General features: G+C 39.7%; 1 protein-coding gene across 1 annotated transcript in view; it reads right to left on the bottom strand.

The window, feature by feature from the left end:
- The window catches only part of LOC126412372 (sorbitol dehydrogenase-like), a 135,366-nt gene that overhangs the window by 42,132 nt on the left and 76,690 nt on the right, over positions 1-16,544 (bottom strand). Inside the window, exon 4 of the mRNA XM_050081941.1 lies at positions 13,766-13,925. Within this exon, the coding sequence (XP_049937898.1) occupies positions 13,766-13,925 (160 nt within the window). The remainder of the gene's footprint in view (positions 1-13,765; positions 13,926-16,544) is intronic.

The following is a 16,544-nucleotide window of genomic DNA, read 5'->3' as shown; positions in this document are numbered from 1 at the left end:
GGAGTATGTCAGACTCCAAATGTAGATGTAATATGCTTTATGGATAGATGCCCTGATGACTGGCCCTAATGACCTTACTATATTTGGTAACTTTAACATACATGCAATTTCTAATAGTACAGTACACTTGAAGCTCGCTGATGTATTAAGCTTGTACAATTTTGCCAATATAATTAGCTCTAACACTAGAGTAATAGACACATGGTCCACTAGAATAGATTGTGATGTAATCAGCAGAAATATTATAGATAAGGTAAATTACAGTGGTCTAGATATTCATTGTTCTGAGCACCTTTGTCAAGTAATAGACATGCAAATTCAGCTGTGCCAAAAATAAAAAAGGTTGTTCTTCAGAAACCAACTCTCAATAAATCAAATATTAATGCCTTTAAATATAAACTATAAAAGGAGAAATGGGATTCTATACATGAGGTAAAGGACTCTGTTGACAAATGGAGTGAATTCTATTGAATACTATGGAGACATTATGACAATAGTCATAAGGTAGCTAAACATTGTCAAAATGAAAGTAATCCTTGGCTCAAGTGCCCACCAAGTCTGATTGGGCTCAGGCAGGGTATACATGATCAAACCTGCTTTATAAAGCTACAACTCTACAAATTTTAGTGAAAATTACTAACCTTAGGAAGCAGATTAACAGCAAAACAATAGAGCACTATTATAACATAAGTAAAGCATTCTGGGAGTTAACTGGCAAATTCTGTAAAGGTTCCAAGATGATGAACATGGAACCATTCAGCATAAAACATGATGGTAACATTGTGAAAAACGCAATTACTATAAGTAGCATTTTTTTTATAAATATTTCACTGCTCCTATTGACCAACCAACTGCTATTATAGATGCACAAGTTGAGACCCTTTGCCACCCCACTCAATGTACCATGCTTGGAGTTATAAAGGTGAATGAGCAGGAAGTTCACAAGTTAATATCCATTCTTAAGAAAAAGTTTTCATCTGGATGGGGTGGGACATCCATTGCAATTACTACAATGTTCTTAAAAGTAATCTCATAACCTCTTACCTATGTGACTAATTGCAGCTTTAGAGAAAACATGTATCCAGTATTAAATTTTCACTCTGCAGTGGAGTGTGTGCTGATATGAAACTTCCTGGCAGATTAAAACTGTGTGCCGGACCGAGACTCGAACTCAGGACCTTTGCCTTTCGCAGGCAAGTGTTCTACCATCTGAGCTACCCAAGTACAACTCATGACCCGTCCTCACAGCTTCAATTCTGCCAGTACCTCATCTCCTACTCTCCAAACTTCACAGAAGCTATTCTGCGAACCTTGCAGAACTAGCTCTCCTGGAAGAAAGGATATAGCAGAGACGTGGCTTAGCCACAGCCTGGGGGATGTTTCCGGAATGATATTTTCATTCTGTAGTGGAGTGTGCGCTGTTATGAAACTTCCTGGCAGATTAAAACTTGTGCCCGACCGAGACTCGAACTCATGGGCAAGTGCTCTACCATCTGAGCTACCCAAGCATGACTCGCGACCTGTCCTCGCAGTTTCACTTGCCTGCGAACGGCAAAGGTCCCGAGTTCGAGTCTTGCTCCAGCACACAGTTTTAATCTGCCAGGAAGTTTCATGCATCCAGTAGTTCTAAAAATGAGTCTTAGAAAGGGAAGTAAGGAAGGTATCTGACTATAGCCAATATCACTAATTCCTATCTTTACAAGATACTCAAAAGTGTTGTCTTGTCCCAGCTTATGCCTTTTCCACAAAAGACAAACTGTTTATAGATTCTCAGCATAGCCTTACAAATGGGCTAAGCGTGACTGCAGCAGCTACACGGTTCTTCCACGAAGTGTACTGTCTGTTAGACCAGAGGATGCAAACTGCAAGTCTGTTTTTGGACTTGACAAAAGCTTTCGATATAGTAAACCATAGCTTACTTCTTAAAAAACTTAAGACATGTCATGGAGTGGATCCGTCCACACATCTTATAACAACATATATGTTGAATCATAAGCTATGCACTGAACTGACAAACAAATTAGATGATAAAATTTTAAATCTTCACTCTATCAGTTGATGCTAGGCAGTGGGGCTAGGTGTACTCAGAGCTCAATTCCTTATTCTCTTTCTCTTCCTCTTCCTCACGTATCATAACAACATTGTACAAACTATTAACTCCCATGTTATAAACTATGCTAATGATACCTCAGACTTATTCTATGGCAGAGAACATAAGGAATTAGAATATTTTGCTTCCAGTGGTTTAAAAGAATTAATGAAATACTTCAATGATCAGGAACTCAAGATGTATGCTACGAAATCTCAATTACTGCCAGTTAAAAGAGGCAGTTCACACCACACCAATCTAAATAATGCACGCAACATCAAGGCAACACAAATGGGAAGTTGTAAATTTCTAGGTGTATATATTGACAAAAATCTGTGCTGGACAAATCACGTTAATTTTGTACGTGGAAAAGTTTGTCGTGGCTTGTATCTCCTTATCCAACTCACCAAGATAGTTCCTAGTCTAAGACCAAAAATAGTTTACTGTGGAATAATTTGCTTCTTTCTTAACTATTGGACTGAATTAGGAGTCTGCCCAGCTGATGTCCACTTAAAAAAAATTAAGCAATGGAAAGTTATAGTTGGAATATCAACAACATTATGAAAAGGTGACACACTGAGTTGCAGACAGGCATAATGAAAGACTGTTACACATTTGAGCTTTTGGCCAAAGCCTTCTTCAGAAAAGAGAACATATACATATTCACACAAGCTAGCACACCCCACACACACACATGACTGCTATTTCCAGCTGCTCTGGCCAGAATGAAATGGTGTCCCATTGAATGTGAGCAATAATCTGGAATGGGGCTGGGAAGGGGGGTATGGGTATGGGAAGAGGAGTCAGTGTAGCCTAGTGGAGCATGCAGGGACTAGATGGGAGCTGGACAAGACTGCCAGGAACATCATTGGTATGCTGTATGGGAGAAATGGAGAGTGGCAAAGGTGAGGTGCAGAGAAGGGGGTAAGCTTGGTGGGTGTGTTGACAGGCAGTGGAGCATAATGAGAATGAGGGTATGTAAACTGGGAGAAGCGACAGGACAGAGGGGGCAGGAACTGTTGCGTAGAGCACATGGTGACAATAGGTTACCATACCGTAACTTCCCTATTTCTGCCCCTTCCCTCTACAGCATCACAACACTATGCATGGTAGCCTTGTCCAGTTACCACCTAGTCCCTGCATCCCCTCCCCCCCTCACTCTCTCACCAGGCAGTACTGACTCTTCTTCCCCCACCCACCTCCTGCTATCCATCCCCCTTCCCCATCCCAGTCTGGATTGATGTTGGCATTCTATGCAACACCATTGCGTTCTGACCAGAGCAGTCAGAGATACCAGTCACGTGTACTTGCTTGTGTAAATGTGTGTGTGTTCTCTTTTCTAAAGAAGCCTTTGTCCAAAAGCTCAATGTGTAACAGTTTTTTCATTGTGCCTTTTTGCAACTCAGTTTTTCATCCTTATTGTGAGTAGCAATTTATCCTATTCGTTAAAAAAATATTGCTGTTACAGAAACCAGCAGTAGGACTTATACATGAGATAGGTCACAGATAGTCATGCTGTGAAGTATTTGTGCAGCACAAATACTGAACAATATATTCTTTATACTTACAGGGTGACAATTATTGAAATATATGAAATAAAACTCCTGAACGGTTTGCATTAGGACATTCAAACTGCATGGTTGGCTGTGGGGCATGATGGGAACTGTATGGTTTGGTTTAGCAACAAAACCCACTTTCATTTGGATGGGTTTGTCAATAAGCAAAATTGACACATTTGGGTGACTGAGAATCCACATTTCACAACTGAGAAGTCTCTTCACTCTCAACAGGTGACTGTGTGGTGTGCAATGTCCACTCACGGAATAAAAGGTGTGATATTCCTTGATGGCACAGTGACTACTGAATGGTACATGATGGTTTTGGAAGATGACTTCATCCCCATTATCCAAAGTGACCTAGATTTCGACAAGATGTGGTTCATGCAAGATGAAGCTCAACCCCATTGAAGCAGGAGAGTGATGTCCTGCAGGAACACTTTGGGGCCGCCACTGGCGTGGCATTCTCCATATCTGAACACATGTGACTCCTTCTTGGGGGGCTATATTGAAGACAAGGTGTACAGCAATAACCCCAAAACCATTGCTGACATGAAAACAGCCATTCAGGAGGTCATCGAGCAGCATCAATGTTCTAACATTTCAGCGGATCAACCAGAATTTCACTAATCATCTGCACCACATCATTGCCAATGATGGCAGGCATATCAAACAAGTCATAACATAAATCTGAATGTCTGTAGTGACATTTACATGTTGAATAAAGTGTGTGCACGCCTTAGTTTATAACTTGTTTACTTTTTTTCATATAGTTCAATAATTGTGACCGTTTATATTTTTTATGCATCAATCAACTGAAGTTTTCAAGTGCAGTGACGTGCAAGATTACAACACCAGAACTAAATACAACTATTTTTGGAAAAGAACAAAATTAAAACTGACATAGGAGCCCATACATCAGTGGTTTGATTTGGCTTAACAAGCTATCAAACTATTTAAGTACGTGTAAGAGGATTGATTTTAACAATAAATTGAAATCTTTACTATTAGAAAAATCTTCAGGAAGAAATTTCTTCATAAAGATTTCACAGTTGCTGCTCCAGCCATGTATAAATTTTAAGTTAATTGAAAAATGTTTACATTTGTTAAACAAATTCTAAGGCACTGTTTGTGGTATGAACCAGTAGCATATCAGCCATAACGAAATAAATGTGTAAAATTCATCATCATCATCATCATCATTTAAGACTGATTATGCCTTTCAGCATTCAGTCTGGAGCATAGCCCCCTTATAAAATTCCTCCACGATCGCCTATTCGGTGCTAACATTGGTGCCTCTTCTGATGTTAAACCTATTACTTCAAAATCATTCTTAACCGAATCCAGGTACCTTCTCCTTGGTCTGCCCTGACTCCTCCTGCCCTCTACTGCTGAACCCATGAGTCTCTTGGGTAATCTTGCTTCTCCCATGCGTGTAACATGACCCCACCATCTAAGCCTGTTCGCGCTGACTGCTACATCTATAGAGTTCATTCCCAGTTTTTCTGTGATTTCCTCATTGTGGACACCCTCCTGCCACTGTTCCCATCTACTAGTACCTGCAATCATCCTAGCTACTTTCATATCCATAACATCAACCTTGTTGATAAGGTAACCTGAATCCACCCAGCTTTCACTCCCATACAACAAAGTTGGTCAAAAGATTGAACGGTGCACAGATAACTTAGTCTTGGTACTGACTTCCTTCTTGCAGAAGAGGGTAGATCATAGCTGAGTGCTCACTGCATTAGCTTTGCTACACCTCACTTCCAGTTCTTTCACTATGTTGCCATCCTGTGAGAATATGCATCCTAAGTACTTGAAACCGTCCACCTGTTCTAACTTTGTTCCTCCTATTTGGCACTCAATCCGTTTATATTTCTTTCCCACTGACATTACTTTTGTTTTGGAGATGCTAATCTTCATACCATAGTCCTTACATTTCTGATCTAGCTCTGAAATATTACTTTGCAAACTTTCAATCGAATCTGCCATCACAACTAAGTCATCCGCATATGCAAGACTGCTTATTTTGTGTTCACATATCTTAATCTCACCCAGCCAGTCTATGGTTTTCAGCATATGATCCATAAATAATATGAACAACAGTGGAGACAGGTTGCAGTCTTGTCTTACCCCTGAAACTACTCTGAACCATGAACTCAATTTACCGTCAACTCTTAAATGCTGCCTGACTATCCATGTAAAGTCCTTTAATTGCTTGCAAAAGTTTGCCTCCTATTCCATTATCTCGTAGAACAGACAATAACTTCCTCCTAGGAAACCGGTCATATGCCTTTTCTAGATCTATAAAGCATAGATACAATTCCCTGTTCCACTCATAACACTTCTCCATTATTTGCCGTAAGCTAAAGATCTGGTCCTGACAACCTCTAAGAGGCCTAAACCCACACTGATTATCATCCAATTGGTCCTCAACTAATACTCGCACTTTCCTTTCAACAATACCTGAGAAGATTTTACCCACAATGCTGATTAAAGAGATACCTCTGTAGTTGTTACAATCTTTTCTGTTTCCATGTTTAAAGATTGGTGTGATTACTGCTTTTGTCCAGTCTGATGGAACCTGTCCCGACTCCCAGGCCATTTCAATTATCCTGTGTAGCCATTTAAGACCTGACATTCCACTGTATTTGATTAGTTCTGACTTAGTTTCATCCACCCCAGCTGCTTTATTGCACTGCAATCTATTGACCATTTTCTCCACTTCCTCAAATGTGATCCTATTTCCATCATCATTCCTATCCCATTCTACCTCGAAAGCTGAAACATTACTGATCGTATTTTCACCTACATTGAGGAACTCTTCAAAATATTCCCTCCATCTGCCCAAGGCATCCACAGGATTCACCAGCAGTTTTCCTGACCTGTCCAAAATACTTGTCATTTCCTTCTTACCTCCCTTTCGAAGACTTCTAATTACACTCCAGAATGGTTTTCCAGCAGCTTGACCCATAGTCTCCAACCTGTTTCCAAAGTCTTCCCAAGATTTCTTCTTGGATGCTGCAATTATCTGTTTGGCTTTGTTTCTTTCTTCTACATAACTTTCTCTGTCTACCTGCGTTCTAGTATGTAGCCATTTTTGATACGCCTTCTTTTTCCTTTTACAGGCTGCCTTCACTGTGTCATTCCACCAAGCTATTTGCTTCATCCTACTTTTACACACTACTGTTCCAAGACATTCTTTAGCCACTTCTAGTACTGTGTCCCTGTACCTTGTCCATTCCTTTTCCAATCACTGTAATTGACTACATTCAACTAACTGGTACCTTTCTGAGATCGCTGTTATGTACTTGTGCCTGATTTCCTTATCCTGAAGTTTCTCCACTCTTATCCTCCTACATATGGACCTGACCTCCTGCACTTTCGGCCTCACAATCCCAATTTCACTGCAGATTAAATAATGATCAGTGTCATCAAAGAATCCCCTGAATACACGTGTGTCCCTCACAGCCTTCCTGAATTCCTGATCTGTTATTATATAGTCAATGACAGATCTGGTTTCCCTGCCTTCCCAAGTATACCGGTGAATGTTCTTATGTTTAAAAAAGGAGTTTGTGATTACTAAGCCCATACTGGCACAGAAATCCAAGAGTTGTTTCCCGTTCCTGTTGGCCTCCATATCCTCTCCAAATTTACCCATAACCTTTTCATACCCTTCTGTTTGATTTCCAATCCTGGCATTAAAATCACCCATGAGCAGAACACTGTCCTTGTCCTTTACTCTAACAACTACATCACTGAGTGCCTCATAAAAACTATCCATCTTATCTTGATCTGTCCCTTCACAATGCGAATATACTGACACAATCCTAATTTTCTTGCTAGACACTGTCAAGTCTATCCACATCAGTCGTTCATTTACATTCCTTATTGCAACTACGCTGGGTTCCATTTCTTTCCTGATGTAAAGCCCTACACCCCATTGTGTTATTCCTGCTTTGACTCCTGACAGGTAGACCTTGTATTCTCCCACTTCCTCTTCTTTCTCACCCCTTACCCGAATGTCACTAACAGCTAAAACGTCCAGCCCCATCTTACTTGCAGCCTCTGCCAGCTCTACCTTCTTCCCAGAGTAGCCCCCATTGATATTAATAGCTCCCCATCTCATTACCATTTGTTTGCCAAGTCGTATCTTAGGAGTCCCTGGTTTGTCAGTTAGAGGTGGGACTCCGTCACCTCCAAAGGTCCGAGGCATTTTGCTCTGATTGTTGCCAGCATCACATTTAAAGTACCAGGGAAGCATGTTGCTAGCCTTACTTGCCCTGAGCCCCATTGGGTATTACCCCTAACGGTTGAGGGACTAATTGGTGGATTTGGTAGTCTTTGCCGTATGTGCACAAAGGTGACCACGACTCAGAATATGTCCGAGATGCCCGGCCTTATTCCAAAGTAACTGGTATCCCGACTGTCAGGACCACTTACTTGGCCACTCATACGTTGCCCGTGGTTCATGAACTAGGACATGACTACAGGAACCCACACCATGAACCACATGTGTAAAATTTTGTAGATATAATTTTTGTCATATTATTATCTCCGACATCTGCAAAGGCCATCATTGAGCTGCTGTTATGAAACGGAATGTAAAGAAATATGTAAATAAATGTAGGAAAATAAACAGTGCACTGTATTACCCAGCTGTCTAAAACTGTATCAAACAAAAATACTGAAAACAGTGTGCTGTGGAAAACTTTTCCATTTGTAAATTGTGGAATAGGCCTGTGGGATTATGTCATTGGTGTGCTGTGAAAGACAGCTGTTACACAGCTTGCAAGTGATTACAAACTTGTTCAATAATGAAGTTAAAAATCTGCTGTGTTGTTAGACTGCATCATATTTGTTCTGAATGATCAACATTTTGATCTCTCTGCTGTGGTCTTCTTCAGTAATCCTTAATTCGAAATATTAGCTTATTTTCAAATATAGAAATGTTTTCCAAACTATCTAATTCCTTAAAACTGTTGTGCTGTAGTAAATTGCCCTGGTGATTGAATGTTGCTCCACCTTCTCTTTCTATCTAAGGCTGGCACTAACACATTGGCCAGCAATATGAGAGCAGCATGTAATCAGCATACATCAATTTTGTAAAACCAGAACCATCACTTTTCCTTCAGGTAGCTTCTCAGTTATGATCACAACTCATTCCTATTCTAGTCTTCCCATAAAACTACATTCTTTAGCAGTAGCTTGGGTTCAATATGGTGCTCCAAGCAATAGGCCCTACTAAAGCAGGGTACTTATTATGCAACAGAGTACCAAACAGTTTAGAAAATATAAAAGCACTACCAGTTTTCAAAACAAAATGAAGAGATTCCTTAAAAACAGCATTTTTGTCCAGTGTTAAGAGATATTTTGAGGCTAATCCAGAAAAATTAGAAAGAATTTGCAGTACTACAGTAATATCCTGAGAACTGTGCTACATACGAGGTGCGACAATAAAGTAATGAGACTGATGTGAAAAAAAATGTTGCTTACCGTTTCAGTCAAGTTTAGTGTGGTCTCCTTCAAAGTAATTCCCTTCTGATTGCACACACTTTTTCCAGCGCTTCTGCCATTGACGGTAACATTTCTGGAACTCATCTTCTGTAATATCCTCCAAGACCCTCATCACAGGTTTTTGGACATCTTGTGTTGTTTGAAAATGGTGTCTCTTGACCACCATTTTGACTCTTGGAAATAGAAAAAAGTCGCACAGAGCGATATCCGGTGGATGAGGTGGCTGTGATAGTACTGAAATTTGTTTTGAGGTTAAAAATTGCTGTACTGACAGAGCAGTATGGGATGGCGCATTATCATGATGCAGAATCCAATTATCAGCATTATTGGCATGGACACAAAGAACTCTTTTATGAAGTCTTTCTAAAATTTCTTTATAGTAATATTGGTTAAGTGTTTGTCCAGGAGGCACCCACTCTTTATATGAACAATTCCCGTGGAATCAAAGAAGCACACAAGCATGCATTTCACTTTTGATTTTGACATGCGAGCTTTTTTGGTCTGGGTGATCCCTTTGAGCACCATTGCGAACTTTGGCATTTTATCTCTGGATCGTACTGAAAAAACCAACTTTCATCACTAGTGATAACACAGCTCAACAATTCTGGATTGATTTCCATTTGATTTAACAGATCGGCTGCCACATTTTTCAGTGTTTCTCACTGTTGTGGTGTGAGATTTTAGGGGACCAGTTTTGCACAAATCTTTCTCATACCAAGATCTTCAGTTATTATTAGATGAACCATTTCTCGATTGATATTCAGTTCTTCTGCAATCATTTTCATGGATAATCTTCGATCAGATTGTATGAGTTCATGCACCCTGGCCAAGTTGACATCCATCTATTAGGTTGATGGTCATCCACTGTGGTCTTCATCTTCAACATTCATTCTGCCTACACTAAACATCTTATGCCATTGAGAAACTTGAGCTCTTGACATAACCTCCTCTCCAAAAGCCTTCTGAAGCTTACCATAAGTTGTCACCACGTTTTCACCCAATTTAATGCAAAATGAAATGGCATACCATTGCGCAATATTATACAGTTCCATTTCCGTGATGAGGACACAAACATGTGTTAACTTATCACAGCACAACTCACGACTGAGTAATTGGATCGACGTGCCGCTTGGACTAGAAGCAGCTTATAGACCAAGGTCAAAGATATTGTGCCTATGCAAGCCTGCAGGGTTGCCACATCTTGCACTCCTTGTATACATTGTCAATGAAAACGGAACATAAAAAATTTTCTTAATTTTATCAATACACTAGCACCGCAGCAGAAACTGAAATTAGCTGCCTGTATATATGAGGAGCATTTGAGAAGTCCATGCAAAGATAAAAACCGCTTACCTGTTTGGGCTAAACCTTTTTTATTTTTTGACATAGTCTCCTTCTAGACTTATACACTTTGTCCAATGCTGTTATAATGTGTTGATCCCTTCTGAATAATAGGAATTGTCCAAATCTGCAAAATAGTTATTACACTCCTGGAAATTGAAATAAGAACACTGTGAATTCATTGTCCCAGGAAGGGGAAACTTTATTGACACATTCCTGGGGTCAGATACATCACATGATCACACTGACAGAACCACAGGCACATAGACACAGGCAACAGAGCATGCACAATGTCGGCACTAGTACAGTGTATATCCACCTTTCGCAGCAATGCAGGCTGCTATTCTCCCATGGAGACGATCGTAGAGATGCTGGATGTAGTCCTGTGGAACGGCTTGCCATGCCATTTCCACCTGGCGCCTCAGTTGGACCAGCGTTCGTGCTGGACGTGCAGACCGCGTGAGACGACGCTTCATCCAGTCCCAAACATGCTCAATGGGGGACAGATCCGGAGATCTTGCTGGCCAGGGTAGTTGACTTACACCTTCTAGAGCACGTTGGGTGGCACGGGATACATGCGGACGTGCATTGCCCTGTTGGAACAGCATGTTCCCTTGCCGGTCTAGGAATGGTAGAACGATGGGTTTGATGACGGTTTGGATGTACCGTGCACTATTCAGTGTCCCCTCGACGATCACCAGTGGTGTACGGCCAGTGTAGGAGATCGCTCCCCACACCATGATGCCGGGTGTTGGCCCTGTGTGCCTCGGTCGTATGCAGTCCTCATTGTGGCGCTCACCTGCACGGCGCCAAACACGCATACAACCATCATTGGCACCAAGGCAGAAGCGACTCTCATCGCTGAAGACGACACGTCTCCATTCGTCCCTCCATTCACGCCTGCCACGACACCACTGGAGGTGGGCTGCACGATGTTGGGGCGTGAGCGGAAGACGGCCTAACGGTGTGCGGGACCGTAGCCCAGCTTCATGGAGACGGTTGCGAATGGTCCTCGCCGATACCCCAGGAGCAACAGTGTCCCTAATTTGCTGGGAAGTGGCGGTGCGGTCCCCTACGGCACTGCGTAGGATCCTACGGTCTTGGCGTGCATCCGTGCGTCGCTGCGGTCCGGTCCCAGGTCGACGGGCACGTGCACCTTCCGCCGACCACTGGCGACAACATCGATGTACTGTGGAGACCTCACGCCCCACGTGTTGAGCAATTTGGCGGTACGTCCACCCGGCCTCCCGCATGCCCACTATACGCCCTCGCTCAAAGTCCGTCAACTGCACATACGGTTCACGTCCACGCTGTCGTGGCATGCTACCAGTGTTAAAGACTGCGATGGAGCTCCGTATGCCACGGCAAACTGGCTGACACTGACGGCGGCGGTGCACAAATGCTGCGCAGCTAGCGCCATTCGACGGCCAACACCGCGGTTCCTGGTGTGTCCGCTGTGCCGTGCACGTGATCATTGCTTGTACAGCCCTCTCACAGTGTCCGGAGCAAGTATGGTGGGTCTGACACACCGGTGTCAATGTGTTCTTTTTTCCATTTCCAGGAGTGTAGTTGCTCACCTCCTTGTTTGAGTAAAATCTTTGTCCCGCCAGCCATTTCTTCAATTGAAGGTGCAGAGTCACATAATGTTTATCAAGCTTTTCTTTAGTCTCCTGAGGCATTTTGCCTTTCATAAAGTAATGTTTAATCACCTCATGACATTTTTTTGTCCATTTTTTGACAATGACTCGACTTCCTTGATACACACAAATGCCAAACACAAAGAAATAGACCAATATGATTGAAACTTGGTGGGCGTTCTTTTCAAAGATGCTACTAGCTAAACATGACCTCGATACATGCCGGTGGTGCCATCTCTCGGACTTTGCATGGACTTTTCAAACGCCCCTCGTAGTAAATTAATTAGTAGTAAATTTTTTTGTGTTGCCTATGTTTTCATTATTATATATGTATAAATCTATTGTACTATAATAATATACATGCTCAAATTTAAATTACCCCAATATTTTAATTGTAGATTATACTGACTATCCAATATCACTCTAAACAGTGACCAAAGAATGAATAAATAAATAAACAGACATGATTGCTTGCTAGAATCACAATTCACTGATGGTCTGAGTTAAAAGAGTTGCCTCATTTAATTCCTTGGAATGGGAAAGGGATGGAAGCAATAAAGCACAATTTCTTGCAAAATAAAATTGTGCTTATTAATCACCAAACATATTAATGCTACCATTTCATAATAGATACTTAATAAATAACAATGTTCTGAATTGAGAGAGTATTAGTTTACTTGCAGTTCGTACATACTTTTCTTTCAGCGATAAATTTCAGAATTTCAGATACATGTGAATACTTCTTTTAGTCCCATTTTTGGTATTTTTGACACCGGATTGTAGCACTAGAAGAAACATAAAAATTGGAGGTAAACTGATTTAGGAGCATTTGGAACAGAACAAGGAATTTTTATCTGAAAGGAGAATAGTGACAAACGAGAAAATAGTTTTGAGATTTCACAACAGTTGGCTCTGGTTACACATTCTTTTACTCAATATCCATTACATGTTATGTCTTTTTCAAACTAACAAAGAATCTGATGTGTCTGTCTGCATGGTGAGACAGGTTATAGTACTAGTAATAATGAAAAAATTGTGCTTCTTACCCACCGACTACTAATCTTTACCCAAACTCCACAGTGCATAAATATTTGTAATAAAAGGCAAAAATGTAAATATGATTGAGAGTAGTTTTCTAAAGAAAAAATTCTATAGTATGCTAGTCCAAAAGTGCTTTTACTTACTAGAGGATTTCTTGATTGATAATATTGTTACTTGAGCAAGATGTTGCAAAAGGAACAGTAATAAGTAAACCTACAAATAAATTCTTTTAAATAATGATTTGATATCTGTGTACTGTGTGAAATTAAATGACATATTATAATTATATTGTACAATATTAAAATGCCCTAAAACTAGACTTTGGTGTAGTACAGTATAATGTAGATGTATCTCCAATACAATAAATCACTGATTTAGCTTGTATGTTACAAGACAATAGCTTCTGCTTCTGTAAATATTTCTGTAGTGTTTTTGATGTGTCATTTGCTATTGCACAGAATGTTCATACTATAAGTACTGTTAAATATATAAAAATAAATATGATATAAACTTTTCTAAATGGTGCCCAAGTGTTGTCTAACAAATACAAATAATTGAACCAAAAAATAATTCATACATACTTAAAACAGAAATCAGCTGGATGCTTATAATAATAACTAAGGCTGCCATCATGAGGTGGTGCTCCACAGTAAGAGACATCTGTGCATAAGTTGTATCTCCCAAGTTTACAGTAGTTGCATCTTCTGCATGGACTGTTTGGCTCAATAGCTACACGGTCACCTGCAGACGGCAGAATTCACATGAAAATGTTAGGCAAAAAGGAAGAGAGGAGCTATTTTGTCTTTTATCAAAAACACATTTGACAATGTTGATGCATACCATCCTTATGGATTTCTATTACAAAATGTTAAGAAGACAGCTCAACACAAGACTAAAATTTGAAATACTTTAGTTACAAGCAAAAAGTCATTTCTGTGTAACATATTGACATACAAAATAGTGTTCTGGCGAATTTAGAGTCTCCAAACTCTGTACAGCAGTACCTATAGACTGATAACCAGTCTGCCTCTGAAGAGTCTGCTATTATTAACATCTTCATAGGTAAAACTGTGCATTAATTTAAAAGCATTACTTCCTCCATGCCAATCACTATGGATTCTACAAGCATCAGTTATGTGAAACTGAACTTACACTTTCCTCTCATGTCAAGGATCACAATGATCCGGTGGATGCAGTATTTCTTGACCTCTAAAAAGCATTTGACTCAGTGTCACACTAGTGCTTATTAATAATCATAAGGGGCATCAAACAACATTTGCTACTGAATTGAGAATTTCTTAGTAGAGAGAATTCAGCATGTTATCTTGGATTGAGGGTCGTCAACAGATGAAGGAGTAACTTCAAGTTTCATTAGGGTAGTGTTGGAAGCCTTACTGTTTGTGTTGTGAATTAATGACCCACAGATGACATAAACAATAATCTCAGAAATACTGCATCTGATGCAGTTATTTATAATGAAAAAATTATTGAAAAAAACTGCACAAACATTCAATCAGGTCTTGATAAGATTTCAAAGTGGTGCAAAGCTTGACATTTCTCTTTAAATGTCCAGAAATCTAGATTAGATTAGATTAGATTAATACTAGTTCCATGGATCATGAATGATGTAATGATGTGGAACGAGTCAAATTTTCCAATACAGGACATAATTAAGTTAATTTAACGACATAATTAAGTTAATATAACAACTTTTTTTGTTTTTTTTTTAATTTTTTTAAATAATTTTTTTGTTTGTTTTTTTTTCTTTCTTTTTTTTCTTAATTTATATCTAAAAATTCCTCTATGGAGTAGAAGGAGTTGTCATTCAGAAATTCTTTTAATTTCTTCTTAAATACTTGTTGGTTATCTGTCAGACTTTTGAAATAGTTAACAGTCACTTCATACTACTGCAATAACTGTGTGAAATGGATTGATCACATAGCTTCAACTGTAGGTAAAGCAGGTGAACCACACTGTAGTTAACTGGTGGAATACTGGGAAGAAGTGGGCAATCTACAAAGGAGACTGCTTACAAAATGCTTGCTTGACCTGTCCCAGAATACTGCTCAAGTATATGGGACCCATACCAAATAATATTTACAGGGGATATTGGATGTATGCAAATTTGAGCAGCACAAGTAGTCACAAGTTCGTTTGACCCATGGCATAGTGTGACAGAAGCCCTGAAAAAATTGAACTGGCAATTGCTTTATGTGAAGCGAAGATTCTAGGAACATAATACAGCTCACTACGTGTCACTCCCATAGTCATTTTTTCTGCAATCCATACTGGAATGAAACAAGAAGAAATCCTGGAGTATGGTACAACAGGAAGTGCCCTTTACCAAGAAGTTCACAGCAATCTGCAGATTATGAATGTAGATGCAGGCAATACAAAGCATGTGAAATGTGACAAGTTTATCACTGAACACATCTGTTTGGTGCTAATCATACTATTCAATAAGTGTACCATCAGTGGGGTTAACATTGGCCCTTTGCATGCAACATTGTCCCAGAGGAAAACAAAGATTCCATGTCTCACTGCTCATACATACATCAACGAATATCCATTTTTCTAGTCTTAAACAATAGGTGGCAGCATCAGCTACACTGCTTTTTCACTGTTTTTGTAGTTCATGAATTTGCTGCTGCAGCAGCACTTGTTTTGTTATGGTCAGCAACTCGTGGAAAATTAGTGTTATTCCAACTTTCATTTTGTTATTAGTTACGGAAGTGATTTAATTTTCAGTAAGTAGTTTTTATTATAGCTTCATTTGTCTAGATTAAGATTTAAAACAGAAAGATGTCAGTTTCTCCATATAAGTACGAAATAAATATTGCATTTCACCATGGGGTAACATTGGCCCATGTTTGGGGTTACTTTGGCCCAAACGATGTTAAGCTTGCAGGTTGTTTATTTCATTATCTACCAGTAATTATTTTAAATATCCAGTACTCTTTTAAGCAGAATTCTTTCCAGTGAGGCTACCAAATGTTTTTCTTCTTATTTTACAGACAATGCCACAAATACATAACAAGAGACTTGGTTGAAGATCATACGCAAATTACTCACTGGAGAAGTTGGAAGAATGTTTAAAAGCAATTCGTGCACATCAAATGATGCAACGTGAAGCAGAACAAAGGTTTTGGATACCCAGACTGACCATAAAAAACAAGCTTGCTGGCAAGCATTCAAAAAATGTAGGTCAATCTCGACTGTTTGCAGATGAGGAAGTACTTTCCTTTCAACACCATCTCATAAAGTTGTGTGATTTTGGATTTCCAATTGATTAACTGGACTTTCATATGGATATCAAAAGTTATTTAGATAAAAAGGGTGACAATATCCCTGTGTTCAAGA

Source organism: Schistocerca serialis, chromosome 7 (genome assembly GCF_023864345.2).
Source record: "Schistocerca serialis cubense isolate TAMUIC-IGC-003099 chromosome 7, iqSchSeri2.2, whole genome shotgun sequence".
In the NCBI taxonomy this organism is placed as follows: Eukaryota; Metazoa; Arthropoda; class Insecta; order Orthoptera; family Acrididae; genus Schistocerca; species Schistocerca serialis.
This window is presented reverse-complemented; position numbering and strand designations above follow the sequence as displayed.